Below are 17,450 nucleotides of genomic sequence, written 5' to 3'. Positions count from 1 at the left end.
TAAATACTATGAACCAGAAAGGACTGATTTGGTGATCAAAAATAATGTGGCTGGCCCACGACAGAAACAGTGAGTCACATGAGAAGCTAAAGACCCACGCTGTCCACTCCCAACCAAGAGGCAACATAAAATTCTGCCTGTACCCCCTTTCCTCCCACCCCTCAACAGCTCTGTTCTGCTGCCTTCCCTCTCAACAGGGAAGGAAGTGGATAGGAAACAAGGAACCTGAGGGACAGCATGTAGAAAAGCACCCCAATATTTGTATTCATATTTCATTTCCTAAATTCACACTACTTTGGAATCATTTGATGATCGAGCTGTGCTTAGCAGCAGATTTATTACATTTTAGGTGAAAATGCAACTATTTATTCAAGCATCTACAGCATGAGGGGTGTTAATGCTCTACTGCTTCTGTATTAACTTTGTTTTCACATTTTGTTTTATTTGTATGCATTTATTATATTGTTGTATGTATTATGTGCTTCATGTTTGTTAGTTTTTTCGTTCTATTTTATTTGGACAGATAGATGGATTTATTATTGTACATGTAAAAGTTCATGGATTTCATATACTGCCTTTCTGTGGCACAATCAAAGCTATTCCAATTTATTATATGCAGGTACTTTCTCTGTCCCTAGTGGGCTCACAATCTAAGCCTTGTACCTAGGGCAGTAGAGAGTTAGGTGACTTGCACGGAGTCATAAGGAGCTGCAGTGGGAATCAAACCTAGTTCCCAGGTTCTCATCCCACCACACTAAGATATAAACGGTTAAGAATTTCAAATTGCAATCTTTTTTCTTTTCAAACAGGGTGCCCATAAACATTTTCAAACATGCCTATTTTATGCAGGCAACAGATGTCTATGTGCCTTTTATAGAATAGGCAGCCAGAACCATCACCTGTAGAACATAAATGTTCTTACACAAATTTACTCCTGCTCAGAGGCAGGGAACGTGTTAAGTGTGTTTGTGTGCACCTGCTCTACCCAAACTACACCTCCGGGAATGTCTGGGCATTTAATGCGCCTACTTTTTATGCACATATCCCCCTGCACAACTATATAAGAGAATAGTTTCTGCTTATAAAAGATGTAATCAATTAGAAGATTCCCCCCCCAAGGTCTATTCCCACAACACTCTAATGGGTTATCGTAAGTGCATTTTGGCAGTCAGTTCAGTCCAATCAGCTGCTGAATACATTTTATCTACTTCTGTAGTACCCGATTTGTGTGTTATATTATGTGACTGAAGTAGTTTTTTGTTTTTTTTTTAATCTGGTCATGCTCAGTCCTCATGAAAATACGAGGCTGCTCTGCATTATAAAAAGGGTTATCTGATCATTTGAATATTGTGGTGGTCTCCCAATAGTTTGACAACTGCAGGAATGAGATTTGTCCATCTACTCCTACCATGTGGCTACTTAAACAGTGAGAGAGAATCTACATAAAAACTCAGCTCCCTGAATTTGGCAACCATTCCCCTCCTCCCCCTTTTACTCTTAAGTCACATTTCTGTGCAAAGGGTGGAAGCGCTTTACCTTCTGACAAGATCAGTGTGGCATTATGGACCCTCTTTGCAATGTACTTCAAACCATTTGGACCATGATAGACTCCGAACATGGCTGCCATGTTAGCCAAAAGTGCCTACAACAGAAAAGCAGGTGCTTTAGAAGCCTCACTCCCAGATAAAGATGTTACTGAATTACACACTGTAAACCCTCCAAGGCTAAGCAACTGAACATAGTACATTCTGGGGAACCCTGGACTATAATGTTAGTTTTACAACACTAGACACCAGTGAATGAACTTCCAGGTATATGATTTTGGCACTCTTCGCATGTAAGTTAATACAAGTTGCAAAGGCAAATACAGCATTTATTAAACGGGCCGGGCATGATAACAGTACAACAGTGCAAGCTGTGCTCAGAGCTCACGTGCTTCTCATAGAAAGTCTGGGCTTCACTGGTGCAGCCACCACATCTTCCCACCAAAACCTGATAAGGAGCTACAAAGCCTGAGCAGATGCCAGAGCAGGACCCTCAAGGGCATCAATGATCTGGTGGCCATGTCTCTTATAGTTTATTAGAACTTTCTATACCGCCTGGGCTAACTCGCTGATCTAGGCAGTTTACAATCAAAAGTAACAATAAAATTCCAAAGCAGGAAAATAACTACAATGGAGACAAGAAACAACAGTACATATATCTTTAAAGGCATAGAGGGGCTTCAAATAGGAAACACAAGGATGGGTAATGCAAGGGGGAAATGAGGAGAAGGAGGGCGACATAGGGACGGGGAACGTGCAAGGTACAGGGTTGGAGTGTGGTGAAGGGATAATCAAAGCACTTGAAGGTGATAATTTAGACAGAGCTGAAGGCTTGTAGACTTACTTTAACTAAGGGGTCATTTATGCACATGTGTTACCATATCTGCATGTAAATGATTAAATGCACCCCACAGAGGATGTGTATTTTACGTTAAGCAGCATGCATCCCTTTACAGAATTACCACCATGGGTATAAATTTTATGTTTGGCTCAGATGGCCCAAATTCAATCTGGTTTTCCCAAGTCTGACTCAAACATACAGATACAGAATAGGTTCTCCTGGAAAGTGACTACCTTCTGACTTAAAGTTCGCAGATTCAAGGCTGGCTGGTGCACGACTGCTATTAACACAGCAAAACAGGGGCTGAAAAAGCATGCCTTTAGATAAGAGGGTAACTTTACTAGGACCTGCCCACTTTAAGACGAAAAGAATGAGAGTAAATGCTGGTAATTGAGTCATTTATGCTCAACCCAAACTCCTTCTATACCCTTAGCCCCTAAATGTCAGCACCCTTTGTAATGCTATTATAGAGTACTAGCGCCTATACACATGAATGCTACAGTCTTGCACGTAAGTGCCAGATGAATACAAATTAGAACAATCCAAAGCTCAAAATGATTTTAGGTTAATTTAAATATTAAAGAATAAGTAGGCTCATGTGAATTACTATTTAGACCTCAGCGGCAACTTGTTTCAGAAGGGCCAAGCTACCCTTGATTCACCTGCCTCTTCACTGGTCAATGACAATTTAAACTTTCTTACATTTTAATAATTTATATCCAATCATCTTGGGAGTTTTTTCAAAAATTGTTTTTATCATTTCAATTAAAATAGTAAATCAGTGCTACTTAGCTTCAGCATGAAGATTCACTTTATGTGGGACCGCTAGCCAACATGCAGCATGTTTCGCAATAGCTGCTTCAGGGGTTCAGTCCATTTTCCAACACACGCTCATCATATCTAAAAATGCGTATAGATATGGTGAGCGTGCGGCTTTTTGTTTCAACAATAGCTATTTCCTAGATGTTTTCTAGACATTTTGTGCTCAGTGTGTTTTTCTTTTGTGACTGTTTTTGAAAAAAACACCCAAAGAAAAAAACACACAAAAACAGACCATTGGGATGTATGGGGTGCCAGCATACACAAACATAAGACAGCCCAGCAGAGCAGTGGGGCACCTTAGGGGACACTCAGTGGACTTCACACAAAAAGGTCCCAAGTACACATCTCACCATTACCCCCTTATATTATATGGAGAGCCCTCCAATACCCACCAAAAACTTACTGTACACCACTAAAATAGTCCTTATGGCTGATGTCACCTATATATGCATACAATGGCTTTTGGTGGGTTTTGGAAGACTCACACTTTCCACCACAAGTGTTATAGAGTGGATTATGGCCTGGGTCCCCTTCTCCACAGTGCACTGCTCCAACTACTAGGCTACTCCAGGGCGGGTGGCAATCCTAGGTCAGCTGCCACCCAGGGCGGCTCGCCGGTGCACACCCCCCCCCCGGGTGCAGCGGCATCCGTCCCCCCAGGGTGCAACACAACCCCCCACCGGCACAATGACACCCCCCTCCCTGGCGCATCAAGCCCCCACCCCGGGTGCATTCTTGGCTGCTGGAGGGTGCAGAGAGCGGACAAGCACCTGTCGGCTCCACTGGCTCCCTGCTCCTTCTGCCCCGGAACAGGAAGTATCCTGTTCCGGGGCAGAGGGAGCAGGGAACCAGCGAAGTTGACAAGCACGCGGCTGCTCTCTGCACCCTCCAGCAGCATGCACACTGGGCGGACCGCCACCACCGCCCCGCCCTTCCTACGCCACTGCTCCAGGGACCTGCTTGCTGCTCTAATAGGAATGGCCATAACATCTGAAGCTCTTATAGAGGTTGGTATATACTGTTTCTTTCACATCTTTGGGGGGTGGGGGGGTGGGAGGGGATCAGTGATCACTGGCAGAATAAGGGGGGGGGGGTCATGCCTTAATCCCTCTAGTGGTCATACCATTTAGGGTACCTATTTGTGACTTAGGCATGATTGAAACAGGTCTAGACCAAAACATCTTAGTTTTTGTCCTGGACATTTTTGCTTTGTTCCAGTATGGCAGAAAAACGTCCAAGTTTTGGGAATGCCCAAATTTCACCTCCCAACATGCTCCTATCTGCCACCTTGTGATTTGGACACACTGCAGACGAACTGCATAGAAAAACAAGTCTTCAAAATGGGTTTCGAAAATAGCAATTTGGACGTTTTGGACATCTGCCGCTTTTTGGATGCTTTTCTGTTTCGAAAATGAGGTCCCTAAGTTACATACAAAAGTGTGGCATTTTCATGCTCACCTGTATGCCTGCTTTTTTCATGGCGTAAGCGGTAGTGCCTAACTGCTGCCGTGCAAATATGGACTTGCGCTGTATTCTGTGCCCAGATGGCGTTATAGAGCTCACACTCAGTGCCCTGCAGTTCAACACCCTTTACAGAATTGCTCTTAAATGTCATGGCTTTTGATTTCACCTTGGCTGTGCAGAGTCCACACTTCCATGCATAGATCAGAAAAATCCATAATTTATGCACGTATTTGTGTGGAAATTACATGCTGGCATTTTCTCTAACCTGGAAGCCGGTGGTATTTGTTGTAGCATCTGCATGTTCACATGGTCTTTTACATTGTTGGTGTGCAGTTGACTTTATAAAAAGGTACAAAATAGACACATGAAAGCACGTGTTTAGGTGCCACTTCATAAAGTTACCCTCAATGTATCTGTGGCCCTGCTCCAGAACGCCTTACCAAACTCCTTTTGCTCTATGTGCACAGTTTTGCAAATAGAATGCAATATTGCGTATGAAGGTGACAGAATAGTCCCAGTTATTTTATTTATTTATTTATTTATTTATTTATTTATTTATTTGGTGCATTTGTACCCCACATTTTCCCACATAAGCAGGCGCAATGTGGCTTACAGTAAGAGTCAAGAGTCATACAATTCAATATAGAGATGGCACAGAGACAGAATGTGACAGGAGGGGAAGGTACACAGGATGACACGGGCAAAGGACAGGGGTGAAGAGCCAACAAATGGTAGAGATTAAACAGAGGAGTAGCCAGGGGAATAAGTCTTGGCGAATAAGAAGGTCTTTAAGGACGTCTTGAATTGCTGATAGTCGATGAGCTCCTTAAGCTGTCGTGGCAGGACATTCCAGGATTTTGTGCTGATGAAGGGGGACGACGACGCATAAAGAGTCTTGTATTTTACATGCCTACAGGTGGGGTAATGAAGGTGGAGGTAAGTCCTTGCAGAGCTCTGGGCATTCCTAGAGGGCAGATCGATTAGTGTAAGCATGTATGCACCTAACAACTGTTAACTTAGGGGCTCTTTTACCAAGCAGCGGGTAAGCCCACTGTAGGCTTGCCAAGCTGCAATCCGGAACTATCACTGGCCCAACGCGGGCGCTGGCAGCAGTTCCACCCCCAGCACACGGCATTTCTGGCGCTAGCGGAAATATTTCAAAAATATTTCCACAGGGAGTTTTACCGGGCGGTAATTGGGAGGCGCCATGCAGTTACCACTGGGTTAGTACGGGAGCCCTTACAACCACTTCAATGGATGGTGATTAAGTGCTCCTCCTCTGAAATGGTCGCACGGCAAGTATGAACTTACCACACGGCCATTTCTTTTTTGGCCATTTTTACCTGCTGTGGTAAACGGGGCCCTAGTGCAGGGTCCCTTTTACCACAGTTTAGTAAAAGGGTTCCTTAGGGACTAAGTAGTCTTAGGTATCAACAGTAGCCCTGAACAGGAGTGAAGGAGTAGCCTAGTGGTTAGTGCAGTGAACTTTGATCCTGGGGAACTGAGTTCAATTCCCACTGCAGCTCCTTGTGACTCTGGGCAAGTCACTTAACCCTCCATTGCCCCTGGTACAAAATAAGTACCTGAATATATGTAAACCGCTTTGAATGTAGTTGCAAAAACCTCAGAAAGGCAGTATATCAAGTCCCATTTCCCCTTCCCTTAATTGGCACTGATTTGCAGTTAGGTGCTAATTCTATAAACAGCAGCTAAACACTATAGCATGCAACCGCAGAGGGGATGTGTCTTCCAGCAGCGTATGTAAGTTACAGAATACTATCACTTGTGCGCAGAACATAAAACAGGCACGAGCATTTACACCAGGCCTTTCACATGGCATATGTGCTTGCGCCTGAAGTTAGGTTGACTTGACTTGTTGTGCTAGTAATCCACAACAGTAATTACACGCATAGTGGCTGTTACAGAATTGGCACTTAGCATCCAAATATTTGGCACCTAATTTTAGGCGACCTTTTTAGAATTTACCCCGTACCTGTGAAGGGCAATTCATAACCAAGTGTCTGCATTTACATTTGCAGATATGTGACCGTCTCTGAGAAATGGTGACTAAAGCAGCAGATCCAAAATGTTGAGAATGGCTGATTTTTCATGTCACAGGTCCATAAACAGTCTGAAAAGTTACATATGTTTGAACTTATGCAACTATATTCTCACATAAAAGAATGGGGGTTTGCACTGTTGTAGTACAAATCGTTTGCTCTAACAGAATTCATGAAAACCTCTTTTTTTTCTGGTGACTTATTCCTCTTTTCCCAGAGGTGGTAACAATTGTACCGGATACTGGCACTTCTGCAGGTAAGTGTGAGCTTACATGTGTCACACCCACTTTCCCTTTTTCCCTTCGTCAGCATAGTAAGGATTGTTTTTTATTTGTGTAAACCATTTAGTCGCCTGTTCAAGTGTGCAGAATAAATAAATAAAAATAAAATAAGTAGCAGCAAAACTCCTAAGTGCAATTCTGCGACTGTGTGCTTCAGTGGCACAGCACATAAATGCAACGAGGATATTCATATAGACGTAACATGGAGGGTCATGTGCTTATGCGTACAACGTACAGAATGCTGTTAGTTACATACGCCCGAACCACAATTATGCCAGATTTATGAATGTAACCACAGGCTCAAATATTAAACACACAAATACCAAGTTCCCCTATTATGTTATAATGGAAAGTGGGGTATAGAACAAACTCGCTTGCATGGCATCAGGGCACCTAAAATGAGGTGCCCACTTATAGAACCTGCCTGCCCATGGATGGGGATGGGACTTGATATACCACCTCTCTTTTGTTACAATCAAAGCAGTTTACATATTATACACAGGTACTTATTTTGTACCTAGGGAATGGAGGGTTACTGACTTGCCCAGAGAAGTGGCGTAGCTACAGGTGGGAACAGACCCACCATTCTTGGGTCAGGCCCACCCAGCTGCAGTGCCACACTGCTCTCTTCCCCCCTCTCCTCCGCAGAGTCCTGGCATCTGCACTCCTGTCTCTGAACCCCTTTACTCCCCAATGTCGGTACAGGCATCCCTGGCACCTGCAGCGATTCATTCTCACTGCTTGCACCGGCCCCGCAGGTTTCCATCTGCTGCGTTCCATCACACAGGAAACAAGCAATGACATCAGCGAGGACAGAACACCGGCAGATGGAAGCCTGTAGGGCCGGCGCAAGCAGCAAGAATGAATCGCTGCAGGTGCCAGGGATACCTGTACCGACACCAGGGAGAGACGGAGTTCAGAGACAGGAGCGCAGATGTGGGGACGCTGTGGAGGAGAGTGAGAAGATGTGGCATAGGCGAAAGAAAAAAAAAATCTGTGTTCTTAAAAAATACCTCCAAGAAGATGGGTGCGGTGGTGTGGGGGGAGGGGGGTGGCAGCACATGCACAGGCCCATCCAATTTACTTCTGGGCCCATCCAAAATACCGAGTCTGGCTATGCCTCTGGCCCAGAGTCACCAGGAGCTGCACTGGGAATCAAACACGGTTCCCCTGGTTCTCAGGTCACTGCACTAACCACTAGGCTACTCCTCCCCTCATGTGTACACACCCCAGGGGCATAGCTACGGGGAGCCATGGGGGCCTGGGCCCTCACAAATTTTGTCCGGGCCCCTGGTTTGGCTGGCAGGGGTCCCCAACCCCCGCCAACCGAAGCCTTTTTAAGCGCGGTCTCCGTCAGCGTGCACAGGGGGAGCAAGAAGAAAGAAGAGCAGGGGACAGGCAGCGAACGCAGCTGCTCCGAAGACCGCGCTGAAGAAGGTTTCAGCTGACGGGGGTTGGGGACCCCTGCCAGCAAAGGTATTTGTCTGTGAGGGAGTGAGGCAAGGTGGGGCAAGGTGGCACTCAAAATGCGCCCCCAACCTCGGGCTCTGGTCCCCTCCCACCGTGAGGTCTGTCTACACCCCTGGTACACCCGCTTGCAATTGTGCTCTATAGAACTTACACATACTCTTATAAGACAGTGCTTCAAGCACTTAGGTGTGCAACATGCACCATAACACTATACACATAAGGCCCCTGGGTATATTAAAAAATACAGTGGAAAATGTGAACCAGGGGCGTAGCCAGACAACAGATTTTGGGTGGGCCTGGGCAAGAAGTGGGTGGGCACCAAGTGCTCTCCCACCACCACCACCACCACAAAAAAAGTATCTCAGCTGGTGGGAAAACACTTCTTTCCACCTTGGCAGTCTGCAGCAGGCTTACGCTGAAAACTGAGCACGTACAGGTGCCAGTATCATGGAGAGTAGCATTTTCGTTACCATCAGGGGGAAGTCTTCAGCTGGCGGTGCTTGGGATCCCCACCAGCTACTGCTAAACATGTACTACTGATGGGTGGGCCTGAGCCCTAAATGGGTGGGCCCTGGCCCACCCAGGCCCACCTGTGGCTACGCCACTGATGTGAACTGCTGTCTGAATACTGACAGCAACACAACCGCTCTTGAAACAATATTTCCAAAGACTCCTTTCTATTTTGAAAAGGAAGATTGAGGAAGCTGAACAGCATCTATAATTGTCACTGAATAAAACCTAAGTGGTCTATTTATTTAATATATTTATACCCACATTTTCCCGCTAGTTGCAGGCTCAATGTGGCTTACACAAATCTGTAGGAAGGCTACAGAACAGAAAAGTACAATTAAACAGTGTAAAAGTAAGATAGTAAACATCATTTAAACAACAATATGTAGAAGATAATAAAGATAATTAGTGTCCATGAATCTTGTTGAACTGGGAGTTAATCAGAATTTTGTTGAACCTGGAGAATAAGCCTTCTTGAACAGGACGGACTTAAGTTGTTCTGGGTAGATTTAACTGATTTGGGTAGAGCATTCCACATTTGTGTGCCTATGAATGTAAAGTTGGAGGCATAAGTGGATTTGTACTTAAGGCCACCACAATCTGGGTAGTGCAAATTTAAGTACGATCGTCAGAGACTGGATCTATTTCTGGGTGGTAAGTCAATCAATTCAAGCATGTAGCCTGGAACTTCCCCATAAATGATCCTGTGAATCAAGGTGCAGACCTTGAAGGCAACTCGTTCTCTAATGGGAAGCCAATGCAGTTTTTCACGAAGGGGCTTGGCAGATTCGAATTTAGATTTTCCAAAGATCAGTCTTGCCGCAGTCTTCTGAGCAGTTTAAAGTTTCTTGAGTAGATGTTCTTTGCAGACTGCATAGATATCGTTACAGTAGTCCATCTGGCTTAATACCATAGATTGTATCAAATTGCGGAAAACATCACAGGGAAAATAAGGTTTTACTCGTTTGAGTCTCCACATTGAAAACATTTTTTTTGTGGTGTAATTTATTTGAGTGACCGGCTGCTTAATATCACTCATTTTCTCCCCATTTGATGTGCAATTAAACTGGACTCATGCTTGGCTCTTGTGCTGGCCAGTAGCTTACTTTTGATCTGCTTTGGAACAGCCAGATAGAAATTAGAAAAATCACAGTACAGTCTCTTGTTTTCTAAACCATTTCCTCTCTCAGCAAGTAGCTGCAGCCACTCATGTAGACTAGCTGAAGCACTTCCATGTTGGCCACAATGTCCTGTGCTTTCAGTGCCTTTCCTTCCCACATCCAAACTGAATATATTCTCCCAGCTCATTGCATCAATACTTCTACACTTTAATATGCGAGTTGAAGAAATCTTGAAACCATGTGATTACAAAATTCCAATTTCAGTTTCATACCATTAAGCTCTGCTGACAGGTCAGACTGATATATAATACCTCACCTTACAGTGGGCAGACTTTACAAAGATTGCAAGATATTTAAAATAAAGCAACTATTGATTTGAGAGGAAGAACAAAACCGATAGAGCAATCTTAACATGCAACATCAAGGTTAATACTTCTCTTCGGAGTCAAAGATATTAATACATATACTGAAAATCAATATATGCACCATAATACCCTATTATGTTTTCATTTCAGATCAATCATTGCAAAAACACATTCAGGCTTATTTTCGAAAGAGAAGGACGCCCATCTTTCGACACAAATTGGAAGATGGGCATCCTTCTCACAGGGTCACCCAAATCGGTTTAATCGAAAACCGATTTTGGGCAACCTCAACTGCTTTCCGTCGTGGGGACGACCAAAGTTCACGGGGGTGTGTTGGAGGCGTAGCGAAGGCAGGACTTGGGCGTGCCTAACACATGGGCGTCATCGACCCATAATGGAAAAAAAAAAAGGGCGTCCCTGACAAGCACTTGAAACGACTTTACCTGGTCCTGTTTTTATAACAACCAAGCCTCAAAAAGGTGCCCGAACTGACCAGATGACCACCGGAGAGAATCGGGGATCACCTCCCCTTACTCCCCCCCCAGTGGTCACTAACCCCCTCCCACCCTCAAAAACATCTTTAAAAATATTTTTTCCAGCCTCTATGCCAGCCTCAAATGTCATACTCAGGTCCATCACAGCAGTATGCAGGTCCCTGGAGCAGTTTTAGTGGGTGCACTGCACTTCAGGCAGGCAGACCCAGGCCCATCCCCCCTACCTGTTACACTTGTGGTGGTAAATGTGAGCCCTCCAAAACCCACCACAAACCCACTGTACCCACATCTAGGTGCCCCCCTTCACCCCTTAGGGCTATTGTAGTGGTGTACAGTTGTGGGTAGTGGGTTTTGGGGGGCTCAGCACACAAGGTAAGGGAGCTATGTACCTGGAAGCAATTTATGAAGTCCACTGCAGTGCCCCCTAGAGTGCCCGGCTGGTGTCCTGGCATGTCAGGGGGACCAGTGCACTACGAATGCTGGCTCCTCCCACGACCAAAGGGCTTGCATTTTGTCGTTTCTGAGATGGGCATCCTTGGTTTCCATTATCGCTGAAAATCAGAAACGACCAAGTCTAGGGATGACCATCTCTAAGGACAACCTAAATGTCAAGATTTGGGCATCCCCGACCGTATTATCGAAATGAAAGATGGACGTCCATCTTGTTTCGATAATACGGGTTTCCCCGCCCTTCCACCGGAACGTTTTGCGAGGACGTCCTCAGCAAAACTTGGGCATCCCTTTCAATTATGCCCCTCATTGACATTAAAGTACTTCCACATGTGTATTTATGGATAAGTTTATACAGTGCAGCACAATTGCTGCATTAGACAAATCCTACATAGACTGACATGTCGGGTTCTAATCAATAAAATTCTTCTGATCTTCAAGGAACTGTTCAACAGACTGGGGATTAGCAAACATGTGGATGCAACTGATCAATCAGGGAGCAATTTGACAATGCAGGTCCCATGCTGCAAACCATACGGTTACACTGCAGTCTTAATTTTAGTATTCCTAATCTCCAAGGACATGAATTTATTAATTCATCCCAGCTCTTCTCACTTATACTGGAAGCCTGTAAATAAGGACTACAGGATAAGGGGAATGGCCAGACACCCAATTTTAGGTGGGCCTGAGCCCAAAGTGGGTGGGCATGAAAACCCTACCCAGTACCTCTCCCTTCTCTCCCCTCAGGTGATTGGGGGTCTCAACTCCACTCCCCTAATCCCCCAATACTATTTATGTCCTTTAGTTATTTGCTGGCAGCAGTGACTCATATCTGCTGCTTGCACTGGCACCAACCTCAAGTCTTCCCTCTGACACAACCGAAGGGTTGGGAGAGTGGAGTTGAGACCCCCAATCACCTGTGGGAAGAAGGAAGGGAGAGATGCTGAGTATCTTCAGCTAGCAAAGCTTGGGAATTCCTGCTAGACACATAACAGATGTGCCACTGCTGGGTGGGTCCGAGTTTAATGTGGGTGGGCTTGTGCCCACCCATGGCTATGCCACTGTAAAGGAGACTCACCTGTGCTGTGCAGATGTTGCTGGTTGCTTTGTCTCGCCGGATATGTTGCTCTCTGGTTTGCAATGCAAGACGATATACCTCCTTTCCAGCTGCATCCCTGAAAAAAAAAAAGCACACCAGGTTCACGGGTGCTTCAAAACTTACGCCATGTAGAGTAACATACTCATCTTTCACAAGGAGCACTTGGGTGGTAGAGACTTAGTAAGAAGATTATTAAACGCATCTCCATGTGTAACTAGTAAAAAAAAAAAAAAGGACTACTATGAGTAGGAAGGATATGTTAAGAAATCTTATATGAAAAAGTTTTTGTCTTGATGCCGCAGTAGCCAAATGCAGGCCTATCCAGTCACATAAAGATGTACCCATCAACAACAGAGATGAATTACTTATCTGCAAATTTTCGTGTCCCACAAATGTGTTGATTGTTGTTTCTAACTCAGTCCAGTGTGTAGTTCCTCATGCAATATCACCAAATCAAACGGAATATAAAAAAATAGTGTCACACTCTGTGAAATCCTAACAGCCCTTGCTTTTAGTCCTCGACTCAATCTTGCTGGTGCGTATTATTAGATGGTCATTTTATTGCACAAATCAGCTGAGTTTCATTATGTCTTCTTCAGGAGGAAGCCGCAAATGGGAACTCCAACCACAATGGATCAGAATAGTGATCAGTAGTGGGCATCAAGACAAAAACTTTCATATAAGATTTCTTAACATGTTTAAGAAACACCTCATTGTAAGTTCATTGCCTAATTGAGATGCGATTTATTCGTTAGGGGATTTATCAACTTTGAAAAGGTTATTTTATCAGTAGGCAAAACAATGATTAAGCAGTAGGTTGATATCTTAGGTATTAGATGCAGGTGTATCCGTAACTAGTTGGGGTTAATCTTCAAATAAATGTTTGTGGGAGAGCTAATTAAGTCTCTCAACATTTGAGAACGCCAAGTGCAATGATGGTTCTCTAATCAGCCAGTCACTTTAAATATGACTGATGGGCGAACTGAGCACTTTTCATAAAATTTATATATATAATAATTGATAAAAGAAAAAAAGAAAAATTGATGGTCAATGTAAACCACAATAGCAGGTATATAAGAATTATTATTTATAGATATCTTGAATTTGTGTTGAATTATTTATTTATTACATTTGTACCCTGCACTTGCCCACTCATGGCAGGCTCAATGTGGCTTACATGGGGCAATGGAGGATTAAGTGACTTGCCCAGAGTCACAAGGAGCTGCCTGTGCCTGAAGTGGGAATCGAACTCAGTTCCAAAGTTCCCCAGGACCAAAGTCCACCACCCTAACCACTAGGCCACTCCTATATATTTATATTTTGTATATTCCCTATCTCTATATATATTGTTCTATTGAGAAGGTTCATCAGGAGAATCAGACATTGCTTTTGGTCAGCTTTGATGCAGAAAAAATGTTTGACTGGGTCCAGTAGGATTGCATGTTTCATGTTCTTGATTGGGGGGTACTTTTGTCAGGCCATTCAAGCCATGTATTCAAGAACTCAGGCTAGGGTACTGGTTAATGGGTGAGTTTGAGGACTTCCCCATCTTCCTGGGCACTAGGCAGGGTTGCCCTCTGTCCCCTATTTGTCTTGAAGTTGGATCTGCTTTTGCGAGAAGTGCAGGAGGACCTTGGTATTCAGGGGATTCAGTTTGAGACTCAATTAACAATTGTGGCATTTGCCAATAATTTATTGGTTCATCTTACAGAGGTTCGTTAATCCTTGGCTACCTTGATGGAAAGCTTTACTGAATAGGGGAGCTTTTCAGGCTTCAAACTTAACTACCAAAAGTTGTAGGTGTTGGCCCTAGGGGATGTATTAGAACATTCTAAGAGTTAAGGGGTGTGTTTCCTTATCGTTGGGCTTTGGGGTCCTTTCAATACCTGGGGATCCAGTTGCCTTCATATTTACATCAATTATACTTTTTACATTTTCAACGTTTGTTTACAAAGACAAAAAAAACATCTGTTGGCAAGGGCTCAGCTGCCCCTTTCTCTGAGTGGTCTATCAATTTATATCAAATGACAATTTTGTATGTTTTCCAGGTTCTTCCCATCAGACTGCTCAAGCGGGATATAAGGAAATTACATGGTGTTAGAACATTTTGCTGTGGTGGGGACCTAAATTACAGCTGTCTTTCCTTTTTGGAAACTGGAAAGTGGGGGGTTGGGTCTGCTAGATCTGAGGAGATACAATCAGGCGTGTCTGGCTCAACACTTGAAAGACAGTTGTTGGGTACTCATGGTTATATGTCTAGGGACATAGTTAAAATGCCAAGGCCAAAATGAAGAGAATTCCTATCTCCTTCATGCTCCATATTGGCTCCTCCCCAAGGAGGTTAGACTGTTGCCTCTTGAAACCCCTCAAGGAGCTTTGGAAGGATTTTATTAAAGGGTGGGGAGGCAGTGCTAGTTGTAATTCTTTATTGCCTATATGTGGTAATGGTAATTTTTGTCCCAGAGCGGGAGAGCAGAGTGTTTAGTACCTGGAAGAAGGAGTTCTCTTGTCAAGCATTTTTTGGCACTGGGAGGAGGGGGGGGGGCTTTGTTAGCCTACAAGGATGTAACTTGTATTTATTCTGCCGATGTTTGCATCCTATTTGTTGTTAGTTCTTTGTGGGGGGGTTTCCCACAATTGTTTGGATTGAATTGTGTATCCTTGCCATTTTGAGTCAATTTCTCTAATAAAATATATTTTTACAAAATGCCTAAAATGTCAGCTCTTAATGACTGTTGGGGTGGGGAAGTGGTTGCCAGGATATGATACCAAAGTTATCTTGCTAGTAACACAAGACTACCACTAGAGGTCATGGCAGCCATTTTTACAATGGAACTGCTAGAAGCAGAAGCAAGTAGCTTTTGTGCCTTCCCCCATCATTCCACTGGACCACCAGTGACTAAGATTGGGGTGGGGCTCTGTTTTGACTTGGAGGGGGAGAAGGGTAGGAAGGGGGGCCTGCACACTGCTTATGCAGGTCCCTGCTGATATTCAGCCAGGAGGATCCACATAAGAACCTATAGCTTGAGTCTGGACAGACATTGATTCAATGCTGGTGCCCACATATGGCCTCTATGGCCTCGTGTTGAATATTGGAGCATAATTCTTTCCACCGTGGTCAGTGTTTAAAAAACCCTTGACTATCACCAGCTGAATAATTCACCAGTGAATTTCTACACAGTTTGTCCCAGTAAGCTTACAGGAGGCAGCTTAGAATAGAATTAAAGAGTTTTTCAAAGGAAGCACCTATTTCATCAGCTTTAAATGTTCTCTTAATCATTCTTTCCCTCATTTTACTTGCTATAAAGTCTCTTCCTTGATAGAATAATCTCTTTTCACTGTTCTGTCCTCGTAACACATTCAGAGAACGGGGAAGGGATTTGATATACCACCTTTCTGTGGTTATAAAATCAAAGCAGTTTACATATTACATACAGGTACTTATTTTATATCTGGGGCAATAGAGGGTTGAGAGATTTAAGAGTGATGAAGAACTCCATCTAAGATTCAACAGTGCTTTGGTGGATATGATCTGATTATTGAAGCGGCCGATTGAAAATCATTGCGATATAATTTTGGACTACAGAAAGATCCTATGGAGGGTTTTACTGAATCGGGTCGATGATGAGGATAAGTACTGGTTTCTTTTGGACAGTTGCTTTAAAATTTCAGTCTTTGATATGAAATCTGTTGATTTTTAAACACCATCATTGATTTTTTTTTTTTTAATGCACAACCTTTCTGGTTTCTTAGTTAAGGGTGGATTTTTTGGAATCAATCATTTTTCTCCAAGTTGTGGAGTTGTTTTTTTTCACACTGATTTGTTCCCCCCATCCTCTTACATTATTGAAACCAGATAATAATCTATTCTGTTTCGTGTTTGAATATCCCCACTGGGAGGTTTTGAGGTTTCATTTGTTAAAAATTTTGCATTGATAATTAACAGGGAACCATGAAGGCTTTGTAGCTTTAATTACAAACAGAGTTTTTTTGGTATTTGATAAATATATTAAAAAAAAAAAAAAAAACATACCAAGGAATTTTGCAGTAATCTATCAAAGCCTGGGCGCAGACTAGTGGGAGAACTCCCCAGCATATAAGACACAGCTTGGTTTGCTGCCAACTCATGGAACGTAAAAGCCATTACGTTGCTGTATCTGGTTATTCCTAATTCCAGTTTTATGCCCATGACTGAACACGGAGAGTACATTGAATGAGGCCTAATTCTACATCTTCCCTTGGATCTCTGGTGTGAAGAAAATCTTGTAACTAGACACAAAATGGTCGGATGGGCAGGATATAAATATTTAAAAGCAATACATATTCTTCTGAAATGCCATAATCTGAACGTTATTGTAATCATAGTAATTGAGGCTGGTAAAAGACTCTGGTAGGACCACATTTAGAATGCTATTTACAATTCTAGAGACTACACCTTCAACAAGGTATAAACTGGATGGATTGTCCAGAGGGAGGCTACTAAAATGGTCAAATGTTTTCCTCATAAAAGCATATGGAAAGGTAAGATAGAGGAGACAAGGAAAGATAAGATAGAGGAGATATGAGACACTTAAGTACTTCCTTGGTATAAATGCACATGAGTTGGGTCTCTTTCAATTGAAAGACTCTGGAATGAGGGGACATAGGATGAAGCTGAAAGGGGACAAACTCAGGAGTAACCCGAGGAAATATTTCTTTATAGAAAATGTGGAGGATGTGTGAGCAGCCTCCCAACTGAGGTGGAGGAGACAAGGGCCAGCCAATATTCAGCCCGTGGGAGGCAGGCTGGCTAAATCCCGCAATTGGCACTGAGGCCAGATATTCAATGTTGGGCCATTTCCGGTGACCGGCACTGAATATCCGTTTTGGGGGTTTTTTTTGGTCTATTTAAACTTAACTGGCCAAGACAAGCCATATTCAGCACTAGCT

At 43.6% G+C, this 17,450-nt stretch overlaps 1 protein-coding gene across 1 annotated transcript in view; it reads right to left on the bottom strand.

Moving 5' to 3' along the window:
• Positions 1 to 17,450, bottom strand: part of GLDC (glycine decarboxylase) — a 173,171-nt gene that overhangs the window by 76,808 nt on the left and 78,913 nt on the right. Inside the window, exons 8-9 of the mRNA XM_030193778.1 lie at positions 12,501 to 12,597; positions 1,537 to 1,642 (exon numbers count right to left, since the gene is read on the bottom strand). Coding sequence (XP_030049638.1) covers positions 1,537 to 1,642; positions 12,501 to 12,597 — 203 coding nt within the window. The remainder of the gene's footprint in view (positions 1 to 1,536; positions 1,643 to 12,500; positions 12,598 to 17,450) is intronic.

Source organism: Microcaecilia unicolor, chromosome 2 (genome assembly GCF_901765095.1).
Source record: "Microcaecilia unicolor chromosome 2, aMicUni1.1, whole genome shotgun sequence".
Classification (NCBI taxonomy): domain Eukaryota; kingdom Metazoa; phylum Chordata; class Amphibia; order Gymnophiona; family Siphonopidae; genus Microcaecilia; species Microcaecilia unicolor.
Note: the sequence above shows the minus strand (reverse complement) of the source record. Positions and strands in the feature narration are given on the sequence as shown.